Raw genomic sequence first — 16,691 nt, forward strand, 5'->3', positions numbered from 1 at the left:
ATCTCTCCCCTACTCCATCCATCTCTTCGCTTCCCTTCTTTCTCGCCCTGGTCTTGTCTCCATGGCAACCCCCTTCGAACTAGCCGCCCTTGGGTTATGTGCGTGTGTGTGAGTGTGTGCGTGTGTGTGAGCAGGGAAGCTTGTTCTAGGCACAAAACTAAGGGCCTTTTTTGTCCCCGCTCTCCCCCTGGCCAACTTGTCACAGGCGCTGCAGGGAAGCTCGAGGCAACATTGAGAGAGGGGAAAAGAGGAAGAGCGAGTCAGTGTGTGTCAGAAAGTAAGAGAGTGAGGGAGATAAGAGAGACAGCTGATACAGGAGGAAAGGGAAAAACGCAGAGAGAGACTACTATAGAAGAGGAATTGCACTGACACTCGTGAAGAGACGATACAAAATTAATGAGTGCCTTTCAGTGACCCGCTCTCATCCACTGTGTGTAGAACAGACATTTCTGAAGCACTTGAGGGCAACAATGTTTGCATTTGCACCTCAGCTTACATTCGGATACCAAAACACTTCTTTTTTAAAATGACTTGCTTTGAGCGATATTAAAATGCTATGAAGAAAATGTAATTTTTAATAAAAACAACACAAGCCAAACTTCTCAGACAAGATAATGTTACATCTTGTCCCGGCACAAAGCACCTTTTTTTTCTTTTTTCTTTTTGAAGCAAAAATTATTTGTCTTCTTTGCGAAAATTTTTTGAAGCAAATTTTGAAAAGAATAAAATAGATGCGTAGTGTCAGCAGGTGTTCTACAGTTTTGTCTAATGAGCTTTGCTTTGGAATTTTAGCTCCCCCCCCCCCCCAAAAAAGAAAAAGTGTATTTTTTCCACCGCTTAATTTGCACATCTGTTAATGAGAAGAGATCGATAGCAGTCCAGTGTAAGCGATGCAGTTTAGTACGTGATTGAGTAATTGGATGGAATAGTAGGCTTGTTTATAAGCCATTTGTTAAAAGAAATAACTTGGGTGTTCATCTTTTCTACAAGAACAGTCTTAGCAAAAAAAGTTTTAATTAGCTGAAAAGGCAAACTAAAGAAAATGGCAAGGCAGCTGAGAGTTCATGATGCACACGAGAAAACTGGATTAATTACTGATAAATGTGTGGTAGATGCTGCTGGAGTGAGATGTCATGGAAATAACACGCTGTGCCTCTTTCCAAATAAAAACTTTAAGTTAGAAGTGTTATTCCTTCATAACAGCAGAACAGTGAGAGTGTACCTTGGCATTTCCCCCCCTACAAAGATATTTTCGCTATATGAAAAGGCATTAGGAGGCAGGAGAATGATCTTATGCTACTGGCAGAACTGTGTTAAGAAAGATATACGACTGACAATGAATGACTCAGGATGGTGAACATCTTGTGTAAAGGTGTCAGGTTGCAGATTGCAAGACAAAGGCAGCAAGCTTTTTTCAAGTGCAGCAGCAAAGGTGTGGTACAAAAGGGGTTGTGGGCTGTCACGTGCTGTCAGTTTGAGTGACGTAGTAAAAGGCTTCAGAAAAAACAGATGGCGGACACAAGAGAAGAGGAAAATGAAAAGAGAAATAGGAAAGAACAGATGCAGACTGACAGAGAGGGGTAAGGTGCATGTCAACCTCCAACATGTGGTTTAGCTTTGTGCGCGTATGTGTGTGTGTCTGCAGGCTGTAAGGTGTAGGTGATGCCTCTGTCCCCTGGGCTGGATCAACAGATGGGCCACTTCATCACTGACTCATGAGACAGGTGACAGCATGCACCCTGGTACCACCTGCTTGTGAACACATGCACTTTTTCTTCTTTTTCTTCCTTTTTAGTGAAAGTGATTCTGTTTTCACATCCAACGATATATTAGGTTACGCTTAAATATTGACGATGCCAGGGATATTAAACAAATTTGATACTGTAGGCCACGTCCAGCCCACAGTATAAACAAGTTTAACTACAAATTTAATCCCTGACAAATTTTAATATATATGAAAAAAAAAAATCAATTTCACACAACGTCTGTTTTTAAAAATTTCTAAATGGAAAAAAATGTTGTTTTGAGCTTTAATTGTGAGGAATAAATATGTGACATGACAAAAAAGAATCTGTTAGCTCATTGCACAGACCGTCCTGTCATTGTATAATCTCTTTTTCTTTCTTTCTTTATTTCTGTGAACATTTTTTTTCATCATTTATCTATTATGAGGTTACTTTGGTGAGAGGTCTTCATCAGCAGGAAAAGCTCTAAAACTTTACATTTTAGACTTATTTATAAACTTATTGTAAACTGTATTTTTATCAGATGTCCACTGGGCCAGACTAGACTATTTGGTGGGTTGATTTTCGCCCCCGGGCCTTATGTTTGACATCCCTGTGCCAATCTATCCAGTGGTTTTTAAAGGGGGTGCCGATGTGGATTTGATTGATACTCTGCTATTTGACTGCTATGTTTCCTCACATTCACAAGCCCATTAAAAATACTTTACGCTACATTTTCAAACATAATGATATCAAATTTGCAATTTGACTGTATAACGCAACAGGCTGTCTCACTGATGCACAAAACAAAACAGTTCCTTCAAAGGGTTGCCATGTTTTAGAATAAATGGAGCCTCTTTTGCTTACACTGTTAAGTGCATTTGATAATCTGCGATGCACTATTAAATGCAAATGCATTTAATAGTGCATCGCAGACTACAGCCTCTAAACTGACCGTAAAAATGATTCCACAGCCGTCCTAAACATTTAGACTCTGTTTACTGTAAATGTGTGTGATCATATTATTTTGTGAAAACACGCAAATGCTCCGCACACCGAGTTAAGTGAAATCCAAACCCTGTAAACACTCACTCGAATGCGCCAATCGGGCACATATCAAACGAAAACATGCTTCTGTTTTATTTCTATTCGGGATGCTGCTCGCTCAAAACGCTACCAATCGGTTGACCCCCCATGACACGCGCAAAACACAGTCACTCACACACATACTGAGACATAAACACACACCAGTGGTCACTGGAGGTTGAGAAAACACACTCAGATGTAAACAAGAAGATTAGTGCCGTGGAGGAGAAAAAATGCACTGGTGCTCTGCTATCAGATGGTCAGATGGACGTCCAAGTACACAAACACACAAAGCAACTGGAAGGCTTTTAATCGCTCTGTAACATGAGAAAGTTCGGGCTGCTGAAGCAGCGTGTATATCGAAATCCATCCTATCAAACTGTTAATAAAACCATGTCTGGGCACCCAATTATATTCAAATCTGGTGCAAACAAGTAAATCAATGACTTGGTGTTTGTCATTGTTGTGTCTGCTTTGTACAATATGCATTATGTATGAGCATAATTTTCACTAACACTCGCCTGGAATGACAACTCAACCCCGTCTGTCAGTTGCAGACTTATCGCCCCGTGTGATAAGTGAAACTCAAACAGTTGTCATGTCTTGCCACGCTTTCAAACGCTGGCAGAAAATGAGACTGAAGAAGCCGATATCTCAAAGTTAATTTTGAAGCTTTCAGCTGCGACACATATCTCAGCTCTGCGCGCGTGCTCGTCTGTGCACTTACGTCCTGGGGGACCTGGATGAAGGCGAAGGTATACTCGGTGGCCTGTACTGGCAGGGTCCTGGTGCTGAAGGCCGGAGGTATGGGAGCCAGACGGGTGGATGACACAACTTCCCTCTGAATATGAAAGAAGGACAAAAATAACAATCAATACAAAACAAGTTCATTACAAGCTGCCCCATCAATTGCAATCACATAAAAATGGAGTTTGTTTTATTTCCATTTTTTAAGAAATTAGGTCAGTTACAGGATCAGTGAAGCCTCAATGGTATTTCCAAACAGTACAGATTTTAAACCTTAAACTGTTTATGAGTTTCACATTTTGAGATAGTGAACTGTTACCTATATGACCCACACAAAAAAAACATAGCTTGTTATCATTGTCTGCTTATTAATTTCTGGCATTCCAGCCCCCATCTCTCAAATAATATTGTATCAATTGTGCCATCTGTACATCTGTACACTGCAGGTCTTAATGCTCAATTCCAATTTTTTGATCAAATCCGATTTTTGTGTCTGCTTGTTCACACTACAAATAAAATGTGACAGCAAACGCGCCCTAGTGCGAACCCTCAAAGCGGCCCGCATGCGCAAAAGAAGACGTCACACACAACGCGCTCTGTTTAGACCCAGAGCAAACAGTATTGTTTGATAGATGGCCCTTAATATAAAGAGTTCGGACTTTACATTTCCCAATTTTTGCTTTAAGTTATTTTGTTATTTACATAATAATGTAAATAACCTAATAATTATTCTTATTGCTGTTTAAGAGAGGAGCAGGGCTTCAAAGGATAGTTGCAGATTTCTGTCAGAATCTATAAATAAAATGTTCACGTTTCTCCAACGTTGTCTTCCCAGCAGTTTCACTGACATCTACGCTGGATGGCCAGGAAGCGTTCGCGATGTCTTCTCAGGCACTTCTCCAGAGCTGATAATTGGCGTCTGTCTTGTGTCAGTGACGTAAAAGACGGATTTAATGCGACTTGACCGTTCAAACAGCAGCCGCTTTCTAAAACATCGGATATGTATCGGATTCAGTACCACATACGAAAGTGACCCATATCGGATTTGTGCCGTTCACACTGTCATACCATGATTGGATATGGGTCACATAGGGTCAAAATGTAGCGTGAACGTAGCTTAAACTAGATTTGCTCTCTAGTTTAGCTACGAGCTAAGAGTAAAGAAAGCAATACATGTCAAATTGATTGTCACCAACAAATGCTTCCAACACCAAATCACAAAAATGAATCTTTAAAGTGCCTATGATAGGCATTTCAGGTTGAATTCATTTGTTTTGCACTGACATTACATGGGACCTGCTGTATTCATTCCCAAAACCAGATTTTCTATTCTTGAACTCGACTCTAAGCTACTATAGTGGAGTATTGTAAAACAAGCCATTTTACCTCTGTTCCCCTTGCCTTTAAACCAGCTTTCCCCTAATTGGCTAGCCTTCAGAAACAAAAGGTTTGAAGAGTGGGTCGGTGGGGCCAGAGCTGTGCGTGGGAGATCTTTATTAAGTGCATTTGCTCTCACTGACATCATCCAAAGCAAAAAGTAATAATAAGTTGTCTGAAGCCTGAGGTTTTGGCTCACAGTGACTGCTTGTAGATTATTTAAAAACTTTGGCCATGTTTAATATGAACATCCACTAATGTAACAATACATCTATGACAGAAAGCAAGTACAATAGGTCCCCTTTAAAATGTCACAGAAAAGTCCATAAAAACAACAGTTTTATGCATGTTCACAATACCGATTGTTAGTTCAGTGCTGTGCTTTGACTTGGCTCCCAGATCTTTTTAAAAAATGTATAAAAATTAAAAGTATGCACTGTATGTCAATGTTATGAAGCACTAAACTTGATATATCAACACAGGTAGGGCACACGTGAGCAATAACCAATCACTGATCACCACAGGCTACACTGTGGTGGAAAGTCAGACAAATATGGCCGTTAGAAGTGGGGAGTTAATTTAATGACCCCCATATCTTAGGCTAATGTGTTCACTGGTCTGTACAGTCTAGACAGAGAAAACCTTGAACATTTATTATGGCTAAAATGTTAAGATTTATCGCCGCCATATTCTGGTTTGACAGCACTTTGAACGCGGGCTTTAAAAATGAAATGCCAAAAGTGTTCTGCTGTGTTTTCTAATGATCACATAATAATTCAGGTACTGACCTGTTCCCGAGCGAGGTTGCAACATTATCAGCTAATAGCCTGAGCCATAAAAATCAAGGCCAGATTGACCCAAACTGAAATGACACAAAACTACAAAGAATGAGGTACATAGCAGCTTGATTTTTTTCCCCTTTCTGTGTGCCGGGTCAGCCTAGGAGAATCACACTTTCAGCAACATGCCAGGATGCATCACATCTGCCAACCAAACCTCGATGTGTCCCCTGCTCTGAGGTCAGTCACACACTGTGCCGCTCCACTGCATCATGGGAAAACTCCGCAGGGTGGTCGCGGGGGTGGGGGTTGGCTGAATGAGCCACTTGGTGGTATGGTGATGCGAAAGCATGTGTACGCACATGGGCAGAGACGCAATTGTAACGCGTATGTGAGGATGTAGTGCCTTCGTCATCACGGAGTCACTGAAGGAGAATCCTCAGAGAGGGGGGCAGCTCTGTTTTTGTCATAGTTACAGAATGAATAAAAGCAGTCTGCTTCAGTCACATCAAAAGAAAAACTCCAGCTGAATAAATATGGGAACAAGCAAACAACTGGTGACTGAATAGATGGATAATAATGGGAAAAAAAAATCCCTCTTCAGTTACTAAACTCCTTCTGGCTGTTGGGTTTGGCCAGGAAAAAGCACTGCTACTGTGCATATGTTTTGAGCCCTGAACACCAGCACTTTGTTTTATATTCTAATGATGATAATCCATCATTAAGGGACAAAGACAAGAATGTACACGTCAGTCAAATTCATCGTCACAAAGTTACTCACGTTGCCATAGTCAATGTAGAAGACATGGACCTTTGCCGGTGACTCAACTTTCTCCACTCTGGCTCTGTACCTGTAACAGCAAAAAAATAAAAAATAATTGAGAGAGAGACAGAGGGAAGGGGTAGCGGGGAGCAGAGAGAGAGAGAGTATACAGCACAGGGGAAACAGATGAAGACAGAGGGCACAAGAGGAAAAGGAGATGAGTAAATGATTCTGTGCTTATTTCCCTGGGGAGAATGTGTTGGAGGATCTGTCTGTTGTGATCGGAGGAGAGGAGTGGAAGAGGAGGCGGGGTGAGGTGGGCCAAAGGGGATCTATCAGGACATAGCAGGGCTGTGCGAATTGCACGGGGGGCTCCATGCAATAAAAGAGAGAAATTTAAACCTATTTTTGCCTTGTAGCAAATAACGTCAGTGCATTAGTGCTAATCAAAAAACCCAGCAGTTTCACTTTGTAACGGTTATATTTTCAAGCGTATCCGACAATCCGAATGAAAATAAACTTGTTATTACAAGGACATACTAATCAGGGTTAAATTAAAGGGGGAAAAAAAACCCTTGAAAACAAAACAACAAAATGCCTCAACAGTGGCTAAATCCTTCCTGTGAATTCTTCAATTCATACAGACGCAACATAAGAACTTGTTTTCCCTCACACTTGTGTCGTTTCATCTGACCATCGCTGACTCTTAACTTTAACAAATGAGCGTGAGGAAGAAAAATTGGCTGCACACCAAGGACAGCAGGAAAAAGTCAAATAATTAGGTCCACGTGGGCAAAGACAGAAACGAGAGCACAAAGTTAAAACTGAATAAGTGATTAACAGGAAGACAACAGCAATGGGCACAAAGAACAGGAATGAGAAGAGCAAAAGACAAAGTGACGAGTGACTAATGAACAGTTTTTCTTATTCGCTCTTTTTTCCCCCAATTCACTTTGACTCTGTGGTATTCCGAGAGGCCTTGTAAGGCGACAAATTTCTAATTACTCCCCGAATGAAAGGAGGACATTCCGCATGCATCACAAAATACTTCGATACGGATACAGAGAACAATGAATGTAATTAGCTTGCTGATAAATAATAAAAAATGACAAAGATATCAGATATTTTCCACCTAAAGTGGGGTTCCTGACAGACTTTTTTCCACAAAAAACAGGTTAAAGAAGTGAAAGGTTTACAGCAGATGGTTTGCTATAAATTTGAGCCCTGCCCCGAAAAAACAGGACAGGAAGATGGAAGGAGGGATGGAAGAACGAAAGGACAGCACCTGGGTTGGGGGAACATTTGGTTTTTAATCAGTTTTGTGGTCTTTTTTCACCGTCACCTTCTTGACAGACTCCCTCTCCCTCCCTCGATCACTGTGACTTCTATCTGTCCCATAACCATCTGTAAACTACGAACATCCAGTGAGGAGATGATGAAGAAGTGTGTATGTGAGCTACTGTCAAGCTACTGCTGATTCTGAAGGGCCAAAGCAGTGGCATTGAACTAATTACACCCTGTGGGTGTCTGCAGTCGACACAGGCTTAAATAGAGACAAGGTAAAAATGAAATGTCAGGTGTTCCTGTGAGGGAAATAACTACAGTGTGCAAGCACATATTGTACGTCACAAAAATGTATAAAATAAATGTTTAGTTTCGAGTTTCTTCCCTCAGCTGATAAATCACGCGCCACCATCAAGTTCTTTTTTTCTTCCCTCGGGGCATCTGTTGATACAGAGTATTGTGGTAAAATCCATCAATAAGTTGGCCATCCATTGTATTATGTGATGACACTGATGAAGAAACCAGATACCATCAATCACATCAGCTGACACCTGATCCACATAATAAGGTCAGTGTCACTCCTGGCCGGTGCTGTCAAAATTGGGTGATTATTCATTGAGAAAAGAAAACCTGCACCGATCGAACTATTTATACATGCACTGCATCATTCATATCACTGCCTAGAAAACTGAATGTAATGTTTTTTATAATACTGAAGAACAGCAGCTAATAACCCTTGTGTCAAAGGAGAGACGTCTTAATCCTTCCTGTTTGTCATAAGATGACCTGACAATGTTGATAAGGTTGCTATGAGGCTGCTAACATCAGAGGAACTATAACGCATGCTCACCATTCACCATCAGCAAACTTGGCTATGCAGTAGTCTCCCCGGCGTGGAGAGTAGGATCCTTCCACTGGTGGCTGGGCGGCGATTTCTGCTCTCATGGTCTCCATCAGATTCTCCAGCTGACTTCCTGATAGGAAATGCATGTGAGATAACAGGTGAGGACTGGAGTTCAACTTACAATTCCAAATGTAATTTGAGTTTTCTTCAAATTATACTCATTACATGCCAGTGGCCAGTTTTTAACATTGTTGTGGTTTCAATCTTTTCTCCATTTGCATTTCACCCGACTAAAAATGGGACTTTCCACTCTTGATGCAGCAGCAACTAAAAATATGTAACATCTGTGTGTAAAATGGACCTAAAATTCATTCAAATCCTATACAGAGGTGCTGTGATTCCTCCCTTCAGCTGCTGGCAGTATGTGACTGATGGAGGGTGGATCCTGAGGCAGCGGCAGAAAATGAACACGTGTATCTTACCCCATGCAGGGCTCCTAAATAATTGTATGAATATAAATGAAATCAAGTCCGGCGCAGCTTTGTGAGGCATTATGATGCTTCTTGTGAGAGTGAGTATTTTTCTGTCGGCTTGTTTATTCCCTTCATAACCGAATGGTGCAACTTCTAATAATCATTTTCCTTTTTGTTATGAATAAATTAAAAGCATTCCTGCATGCTCGAGTACAATAAGATACTTCAGTTCAAGTTAAATTAAATCACTGCTTTAGAGAATGTACTTTATGCCTTGATTCATATAGACAGACACAATAGGTGTGCTCAAAAAGTTCTGAAAACGCATAAGACTTTCAGAAATCTTGACCTCTGACCTTGACCTTGAGGTTACCAAAATTCAAACTTCCCTGAGATTTCTAGCAGAACAGATTCTGTATGAATCAGAAAAATAGATGGTATCAATTTGAAAATTGTACGTTGGCTTGTTCTCGAATTATCGCATTCACAAACTTGGGTGTCTGTGCCGCCTGCCTGGCACGACGACGACAATACCGCATCAGCCTTTTTACATTTGAGGAATACAAACAATCTGATTATGGTGGGTTCCAGTCTGCCATCCTATGCTCTGAATGCACTGAAAAAGCAGGAATTCTTTTGGCCTTTCAAATGCAATCTTTGCTTCCACTTCTTCAAAATGAAAATCAAGTTGAAGGATAGCCCTTTTTTGACATATTGGAGGTGAATCACAGAGGCAGAAGTGCAAGGGGACATGACTTCTACTGAGAGATCTAAAAATAATAGCCACGCTGAAACCCGTCCAGAGGTGCACAAGACGATGACCTTGAATGTAAGATTAGTCAAATTTAAATCAGGCTTATTTTTTTCAACACTTAAGCACGACTGGTGGCTCAGTGGGGGAAAAAAACAAAAAACAAAAACAAAACATTAACGCCTTCAGATACAGATACCAAAACAACCCAAAAACAACCTGCTTCTCTTGTTATGCCTTGACTCTGTTAGAGAAACAGAATTTTAAATTAAGCAAGCCAGCTCTCCCAGTGGGTCTTTATGGCCTATCAAGCCATTATATCATGCGAGGGAGACCTATTATGGTGGATTCACGGCGAGAATGGGGCTGTCGATATGGCGGGAGCTTGAGAAATCAGATTATGAGTCAGGGCTTCATGGATCCAATGACTGCAGTAAGTGGCAGCCTGATTTGCACCCATCAGTTGCAATTGGGGAGCTGATTGTGAACACCACTAAGTATGTGCATCTCCAAGAGAGCCACTTTTCTGGTGTTTGTGTATTATGTACAGTATATTTATTTGTGTATTGCAGAGCATGTTTACACACGCATGTCTATTAGTGTTCGCAAGTGGCTGTGCGTCTTGTGTGTAGAGCTGTATGAAGAGTGTGGAAGCAATTACAGCAGCTAGTTTAGTAAAGTGGCCCATATAAATTTCCATGGTGGTATTTTTAGAGGCCATTTTCACTGATCTACCACCTGGAGGGGGTTTGTGGGCAGGAGCACCAGAATCATGTGCAATGGAGCATCTTTAAAAACATAAATTCATACAATGGGAAAGGAAACTGAGGCAAAAACAAAATTGCATTACACATACAACACTGTGAAAATGTTGGAGGTTATTCAAGGAAAGCAGAGATGCTTTCGAAAATACTGCAAATAGCTTCCTTTCCTCCCCCCAATAAAATCACGTAGTAAGCGGTAAACATAACATTCATATCAATATTTTGTGTGACAATACTGCATCTACGCATACACTTACTCCCAGTCTTACAATAGCAGATCCGGATATTTTTAAACCGCATGGATAGAAGAACCTAGCATGTCAGCCTTGGGTAGAAACCCAATTTCTCACCTTGTACATGTGTACTTTTATTTTACAGTATAACTGGGGTATTACAAAAACATGTTTTCTCCCACTAACCTGTTTTCTTGTGTGAAAATAAATGCAGTCAGCGTGTGCATGTATCTGCGTGCAAAATTAGTAGGTGCTGCTTATGCATGTTACTATCAAACAGCTTGGAGGCAGGCACTGCACGCACCTTTTTAAAAAAAAAAAATTATTTTTATTTTTTTTTTTACTTATGTACTGCTGCGAGTTGTCATTAACACCTAAAATTATTTACAAAGGGATACAAAGGGATTGTGGGAGTGTGTAAGAAAAGTTGGGAGCTCAGTTTGATTGTGAGGAGGGGGGGTGGGGGGCGGTCAAGGTGGGGGTGTCCGACACATCACTAGCCACCCACTGGTACAGCAATTGCTAATGAATGCAGCAGAGAGGTGGGGAAGAAGCATCAACACACCAAACAGACCCATCCTCAGCATTTTGTAGAGAAAGCAGTTTTTAGAAAACACATCAGATGAATTGCTTTCTAAACAACTTGCATCATATGGACCAAACACACACGCACGCACACAGGCAGGGTGGTTGCATCATTATACTCCAGCTTTACCACTGTGGCTTGGTGCAGAATAACTAATATTGCAGTGGACTACAGCTTCCACAGTCAGCCACCTCCTTGATTTATTAAGCAAATTAAAAAAGTTAGTGCGTGCGAATGTGTGTGCATTTAATTGAAAATGCTTTATTGATGTAAATGGTATTTACAATACCGAGCAACAGAATGGATTATTTACAGTTTGAACTGGAAGCTGGAGCTTATGAGACCACCATATCACAGATTTTAGCATGAGCATAATTATGCAGACTTCCTAAACAAATCTCACTCTGCAGGTGGGCCTTTTAGTGCCCATCACCTTTATTTCCTCGTGTACACTGCTGTTTGGTACAGTTTGAGCTAAGGGTTCTATTTTCCCTGATGTTTGGAAGAAGAAGAAAATTAACATATTCATATTCACCTCCTGATTCTTATCCTCTAGAAAGAGAATAATGAAGACTATAATACATCCTTATTTACCAGATGCATTTTCTTGCATCACAGTTGAGCTCCAGAACTTTCTTATCTCAGTCTCAACCTGATAGAGTTGCAAACTGACACCGACAGAGCACTCAATAATGTTCATTTCCACATCTGCAGACTGCAAGGTGTGTTCAATTTAGTATGCAGTGTGGGACTCGCGCATTATCATTATTCCGTGTTGGGATTTGAAGGTCTAATTAGGAGTGCAGAATTCTTGGATCTAAGTTCAGAAACACTCCATCCATATGTCCAGGTTTAAGTCTATGCTTGTCCATAGAAGAGCATCAGTGTACTGTCAAGGTGCAAATCACAACACCAATAATAACAAAAGCAACAACAACAACAACAAAATGCACACGGAAATAAGGTGGATGTGCAAGGAATTACACACAAATACCTACAATTAGGTCTCCTCTGACTGCAATCAGTGTGGAAGAAAGCTAAAATGAACTTCACAAACTGCAGGTGAGCACTGACAGAAGTAATTTGCCATCTGGGGTGAATTGAATAAAAGCTTACGCAAGTGCGGAAATTCTGAATGAATAGGAAGAGTCGCATTAGCATGGAAGGACAGCGAGGAAACGCTGCATTACAGCACAAGATTCCCATTTTACGTTGGCATGAAGACAACTAAATATCTGCGTGCAGATTGGGTAAACCATGTCAAGCGTGAGTGCTCATTTTGCGTTGAATGGAGAGCCAAAGTGACGATCTAAAAAGCAGCCAAACCACTGACTGTGTCTTATGGCGGCCAATTTCTTTCTGTCTTCATCTCTTTATTCATCTGTTGTTTATTTCCCACCCCCTCCCTCGTTCTGTAATTTGTTTATTCACCGTTATGGATGCAGCTGTTTGTAAATCATATGTAATTACATTTTGAATGCCCACAGAATAGCGAGGGAACAATTAGGCTTTAAAACAAGAAAACAACCAAAAAGGTGAGCGAAAAAGAGAGAGGGGAGAGAGACTGACATGTTACAGGTTAGTTATGATCATATTTTATTTTTTTGTGGCACACGGTGTGTGAACAAAGGCGAGGGAAAACAAAAAACAAAAAAACAAACAAAAACAGCAAATCAAGTGCCCTTTCACTACGCATCCCAAGGTTCCACTGAATTCTATTAAGCTGTTTACAAAAGGCATTAAACCCACAGAACGGTAAATAATCACAATATGAAAGGAGCTCAGGCCAGGAGAGCAATGGCTACCTATGAAAGCCTTCCAATTTCCTGGTTTATAAGAATGACAAAATTAGGAGTCAAAGCCGAGAGCATCTATGAAAAGATAACTGCCAGGGAAATAACTGACTGGAGGAGATCCAGACACATAAACCTAGCTACAGCTCAGTCAGATTTATAAAAGCAAAATGGATGGTAAGATCTAGAGGAGACACACAATTACCCCAAAAGCCTTTTCCCCCCTCAGCATTCTCTTTTTTTTTTTTTTACATCAGCATTCTCGCTCATGTTGAAAATGCTGCAGAACCTTTGTTGTGCCCCCTGCCTGGCTAGTCAAAGACTGTGTGGATACATGGATGGTACATCATCTACCATCTGAGAGATTCACAAACACTGAACGGAGCTTAGTTTGCGGTGTTAAATATGCATGAGGTTTGGACAGGCTTCATCCTCTCGGGGTAGAGGAATGGCTGTGTTTCAGGACATGCGAGCAACAATTTCAAGGTAAAAAGGCAGCAATGACAAACAACAAAACACAGCCTCAGTATACAGCGTACTGGCTTGGAAGGCCTGCAGTGAGAGCAAGCACACTGCAAAGCTGTTATGAGATCATTGGCCCCCGTGTTTGGTCAACAAAGAACCTGTAAGGCAATCACCTGCAGACAGTGTGTAAAAGAAAGGCAAAATAGGAAAAAGGCCATTTAATCCCCTTCCTGGCTGATCTTTAAAATATTCTGAGCATCTGCAGCATGTCGAAGGAGGTCAAGCTAGAAAAACAAATGATCGCCCCACCTGACAACTGCTGCTCCACTCCCTCTAGAACGGGATATGGATTATGTCTTGTGATACTCCACCAGCAATAACTCTCTTCCATTTTTCACTTCCTGCCAGACTGGAGTAGTTTTTTTGTTTTTTTTTGAACGGCAAATTACCATTTCTGTAATTGGAAAAGCCATCACTGAGAGAGAAAGCATCTGTGGCTCTCTTTTTGCATCAGTCTCTTCTGTTCTTCTCTCTACCACCTGTCGAGTCTCATTGACTGCAGCTAATGCCTGGATTTGATTGTGGGGAGTTTATATAAGAAGGTCCTTATTCCCCAAATGTGCACATATTTGCACATTTTTGCCCACATTTGGTAGAGTTGATGAGATCCAGATTTAGACCTGCAAGTGGCTCACCACTGTGAAAAGTCCCATTCTGCCATTCGGCTTTAGGTAATCGACCTCGAAGTTGACATTAGTGCAAATCGTGCTTACTATGAGTGTGGACAAACATGCTTATTTTCCACCTGAAAAGCAAATGCACCCCACCTCAAACCGACAGGTGAGCTGACCTTTTAGAAGCTAAGTTGCGCATCTGATTTAATAATGAATGCCTTGGGAGGCGGAACATCATCTTGCCGGGACTTGACCTCTAAATATTGCATCTGCTGCAGTGGCAGGGAGCTGGAAAAGTGAAAAACAAGCCGCATCGGGTGCTTCTTCTCCTGCAACTTTCATTTCCTAGCTTGGTTACTTTGTTCAGTTTATGGTCGAATTGGACTACAACAAGGTCTTGTACACACTTCAGCTGAATTAAATATTAGACATAAAAAGGGAGGAGAACAGGGATACAGAGGCCACAGAAATAACTACTTTTCTTTTTTCAGAGTATGGTCCATTTTGTTTTAATGGCAAAACTCTAATTAGACTGAATTTGAAATTAAAGCTAGTATTGTATTGGAAACAAGTAGCTGAAGCTCAAACATAGTTGTAGTCACATACACTTAGTATAATTATAAAATCATTTACTTTGTAATTTTATTGAACCAAAAAAAGGTTTACTACAATCATTAATGTACCCATCAGAGTAATGCCTGAAAGTTGTTATTTTCCACTGCTAAATTTCTGCAATTTCTCTACTTCAAACTTTAATAAGACTGTTCAACAGAGAACTCATGCTTAACAAAAATTACTTTGTTAAATCTAATGCTTTGGGGGGGAAAACCCAAACAAACAGTATGATATGGCACTGGCACAGAAGTTAATTATCTTAACCCCTGGCTGACTCTGGCACACAGTGTTAAAATTAGACATTTCATCCAAAACACACACAAAAACCTTTTTCAGTGCACTCTTGCCTTTTTTTTTTTTAGTAAGCTGTACTCTGTAGAGTAGTCATCACTTGGCTGCCTTGACATGACATCTAATTATGAGGCCACTCACCCTAATTCATATGAAACGCTATAGTAATTCTTATGTTCTCTTATTGAAATCAACACAGTGAATAAAAAGGGAACTAGCCCAAAAAAAATCTACTTGAACTAAAAAAAAGCAATGGAAAAAATAAATTGAACCTAAATTGTAAAAATAATGAAATTCCATTTCAAAAAGCAGGAAAGGACTTGGTCTGAAGTCCAGCCAGACAGTGTTGTTCTGCCTGCATTGCTCCAACAGTAGCTGGGTCCAGCATCATTAGGTGATTAACAGCTGCTGTGTGTAAAAGGTAGAAGTGTGAATAATGTGGACGGAGTGGCACCTGGTTGGGGGGAACGACTCCACTCATTATGAGGCTGTATGGGTGCCAGGAAACAAGCGGTAGACAGGATGTACCGCCAACCGCGCTGCAGCTGAGGCTTGGGGTGAGCAGAAAATGTGTGTTTGTCGGTCGGGGCCAGGCCTAGCAGCCCAGTACCGTGGATGTGACAAGTGCGTTAAGGCCAAATCAGGGGGAGGTCACTAGCTAGGCAGAGACAAGTCTTTTGCCCAGTAACACAATCTGTGGCTTGGGAAAACCAATGCAGTAATATTAAACAGTGTGTCACAGATTAAACATCTATTCTACACAAGTTTACAAGACAGAATAAATGGTGTTGTGGCAGCTGTAAGCTGTATGTTCAGGTAGACCCCAGCTTATATAAGCACTGATTTGAAATAACTGTACGGTTCCTGGAATGTCACCTGCAACTTGGCAGCCCCTAAAACTGAGCTCGGTCTCTCCAACACTGCAGTGAAGCATGTGCAAATTTTTCACAGATCATCAGAACTGTCAGCTCTGCTGGATAAAACTCAAGTCAGCTTGCACTTTGTAAAAGGATACAGGTGGAAGACCCAGGTACAGAGTTTCTCCTTCTACCCAGTTCACAAAATCTAAGGAGGAGAACCTGATGACATCGAGTATGATGAGGATGTCATTCTCCCTGCTGCACAGGCGTCATGGTCAGTGGCAGTCCCATCAGTAAGCCGCCGTCTTTCCCAACACCCCATGAAGCCCGCCCACATGTAGTAGTGTAGCTGGGGCTCTATTTGAGTGTGGTTTGGAGAGATGAGACATTTCTGGGATAAACAGTTTGCCACAAAGTTACTGTCAAAGGTTTTAGGGCTGGTTGTGATTGTAGCCTCTTCCATGCCGTGCTCCAAGTCTGGCCAACTGATATGAGCCGATTCATCCACGGCCAAAGACACCGAGATCTAAAGAACCCATACTGGCCCAGTGTGCCACAATAAGCGAGAACTAGCTAGAAATG

At 41.2% G+C, this 16,691-nt stretch overlaps 1 protein-coding gene across 1 annotated transcript in view; it reads right to left on the reverse strand.

The window, feature by feature from the left end:
* The window catches only part of snd1 (staphylococcal nuclease and tudor domain containing 1), a 187,393-nt gene that overhangs the window by 17,677 nt on the left and 153,025 nt on the right, over positions 1-16,691 (reverse strand). The window contains exons 19-21 of the mRNA XM_085376346.1: positions 8,611-8,734; positions 6,495-6,564; positions 3,538-3,651 (exon numbers count right to left, since the gene is read on the reverse strand). Coding sequence (XP_085232472.1) covers positions 3,538-3,651; positions 6,495-6,564; positions 8,611-8,734 — 308 coding nt within the window. The remainder of the gene's footprint in view (positions 1-3,537; positions 3,652-6,494; positions 6,565-8,610; positions 8,735-16,691) is intronic.

The sequence above is a fragment of the Diplotaxodon limnothrissa genome, linkage group LG17 (assembly GCF_057381915.1).
Source record: "Diplotaxodon limnothrissa isolate DT_005_m linkage group LG17, D_limnothrissa_male_GT1.1, whole genome shotgun sequence".
NCBI lineage: Eukaryota > Metazoa > Chordata > Actinopteri > Cichliformes > Cichlidae > Diplotaxodon > Diplotaxodon limnothrissa.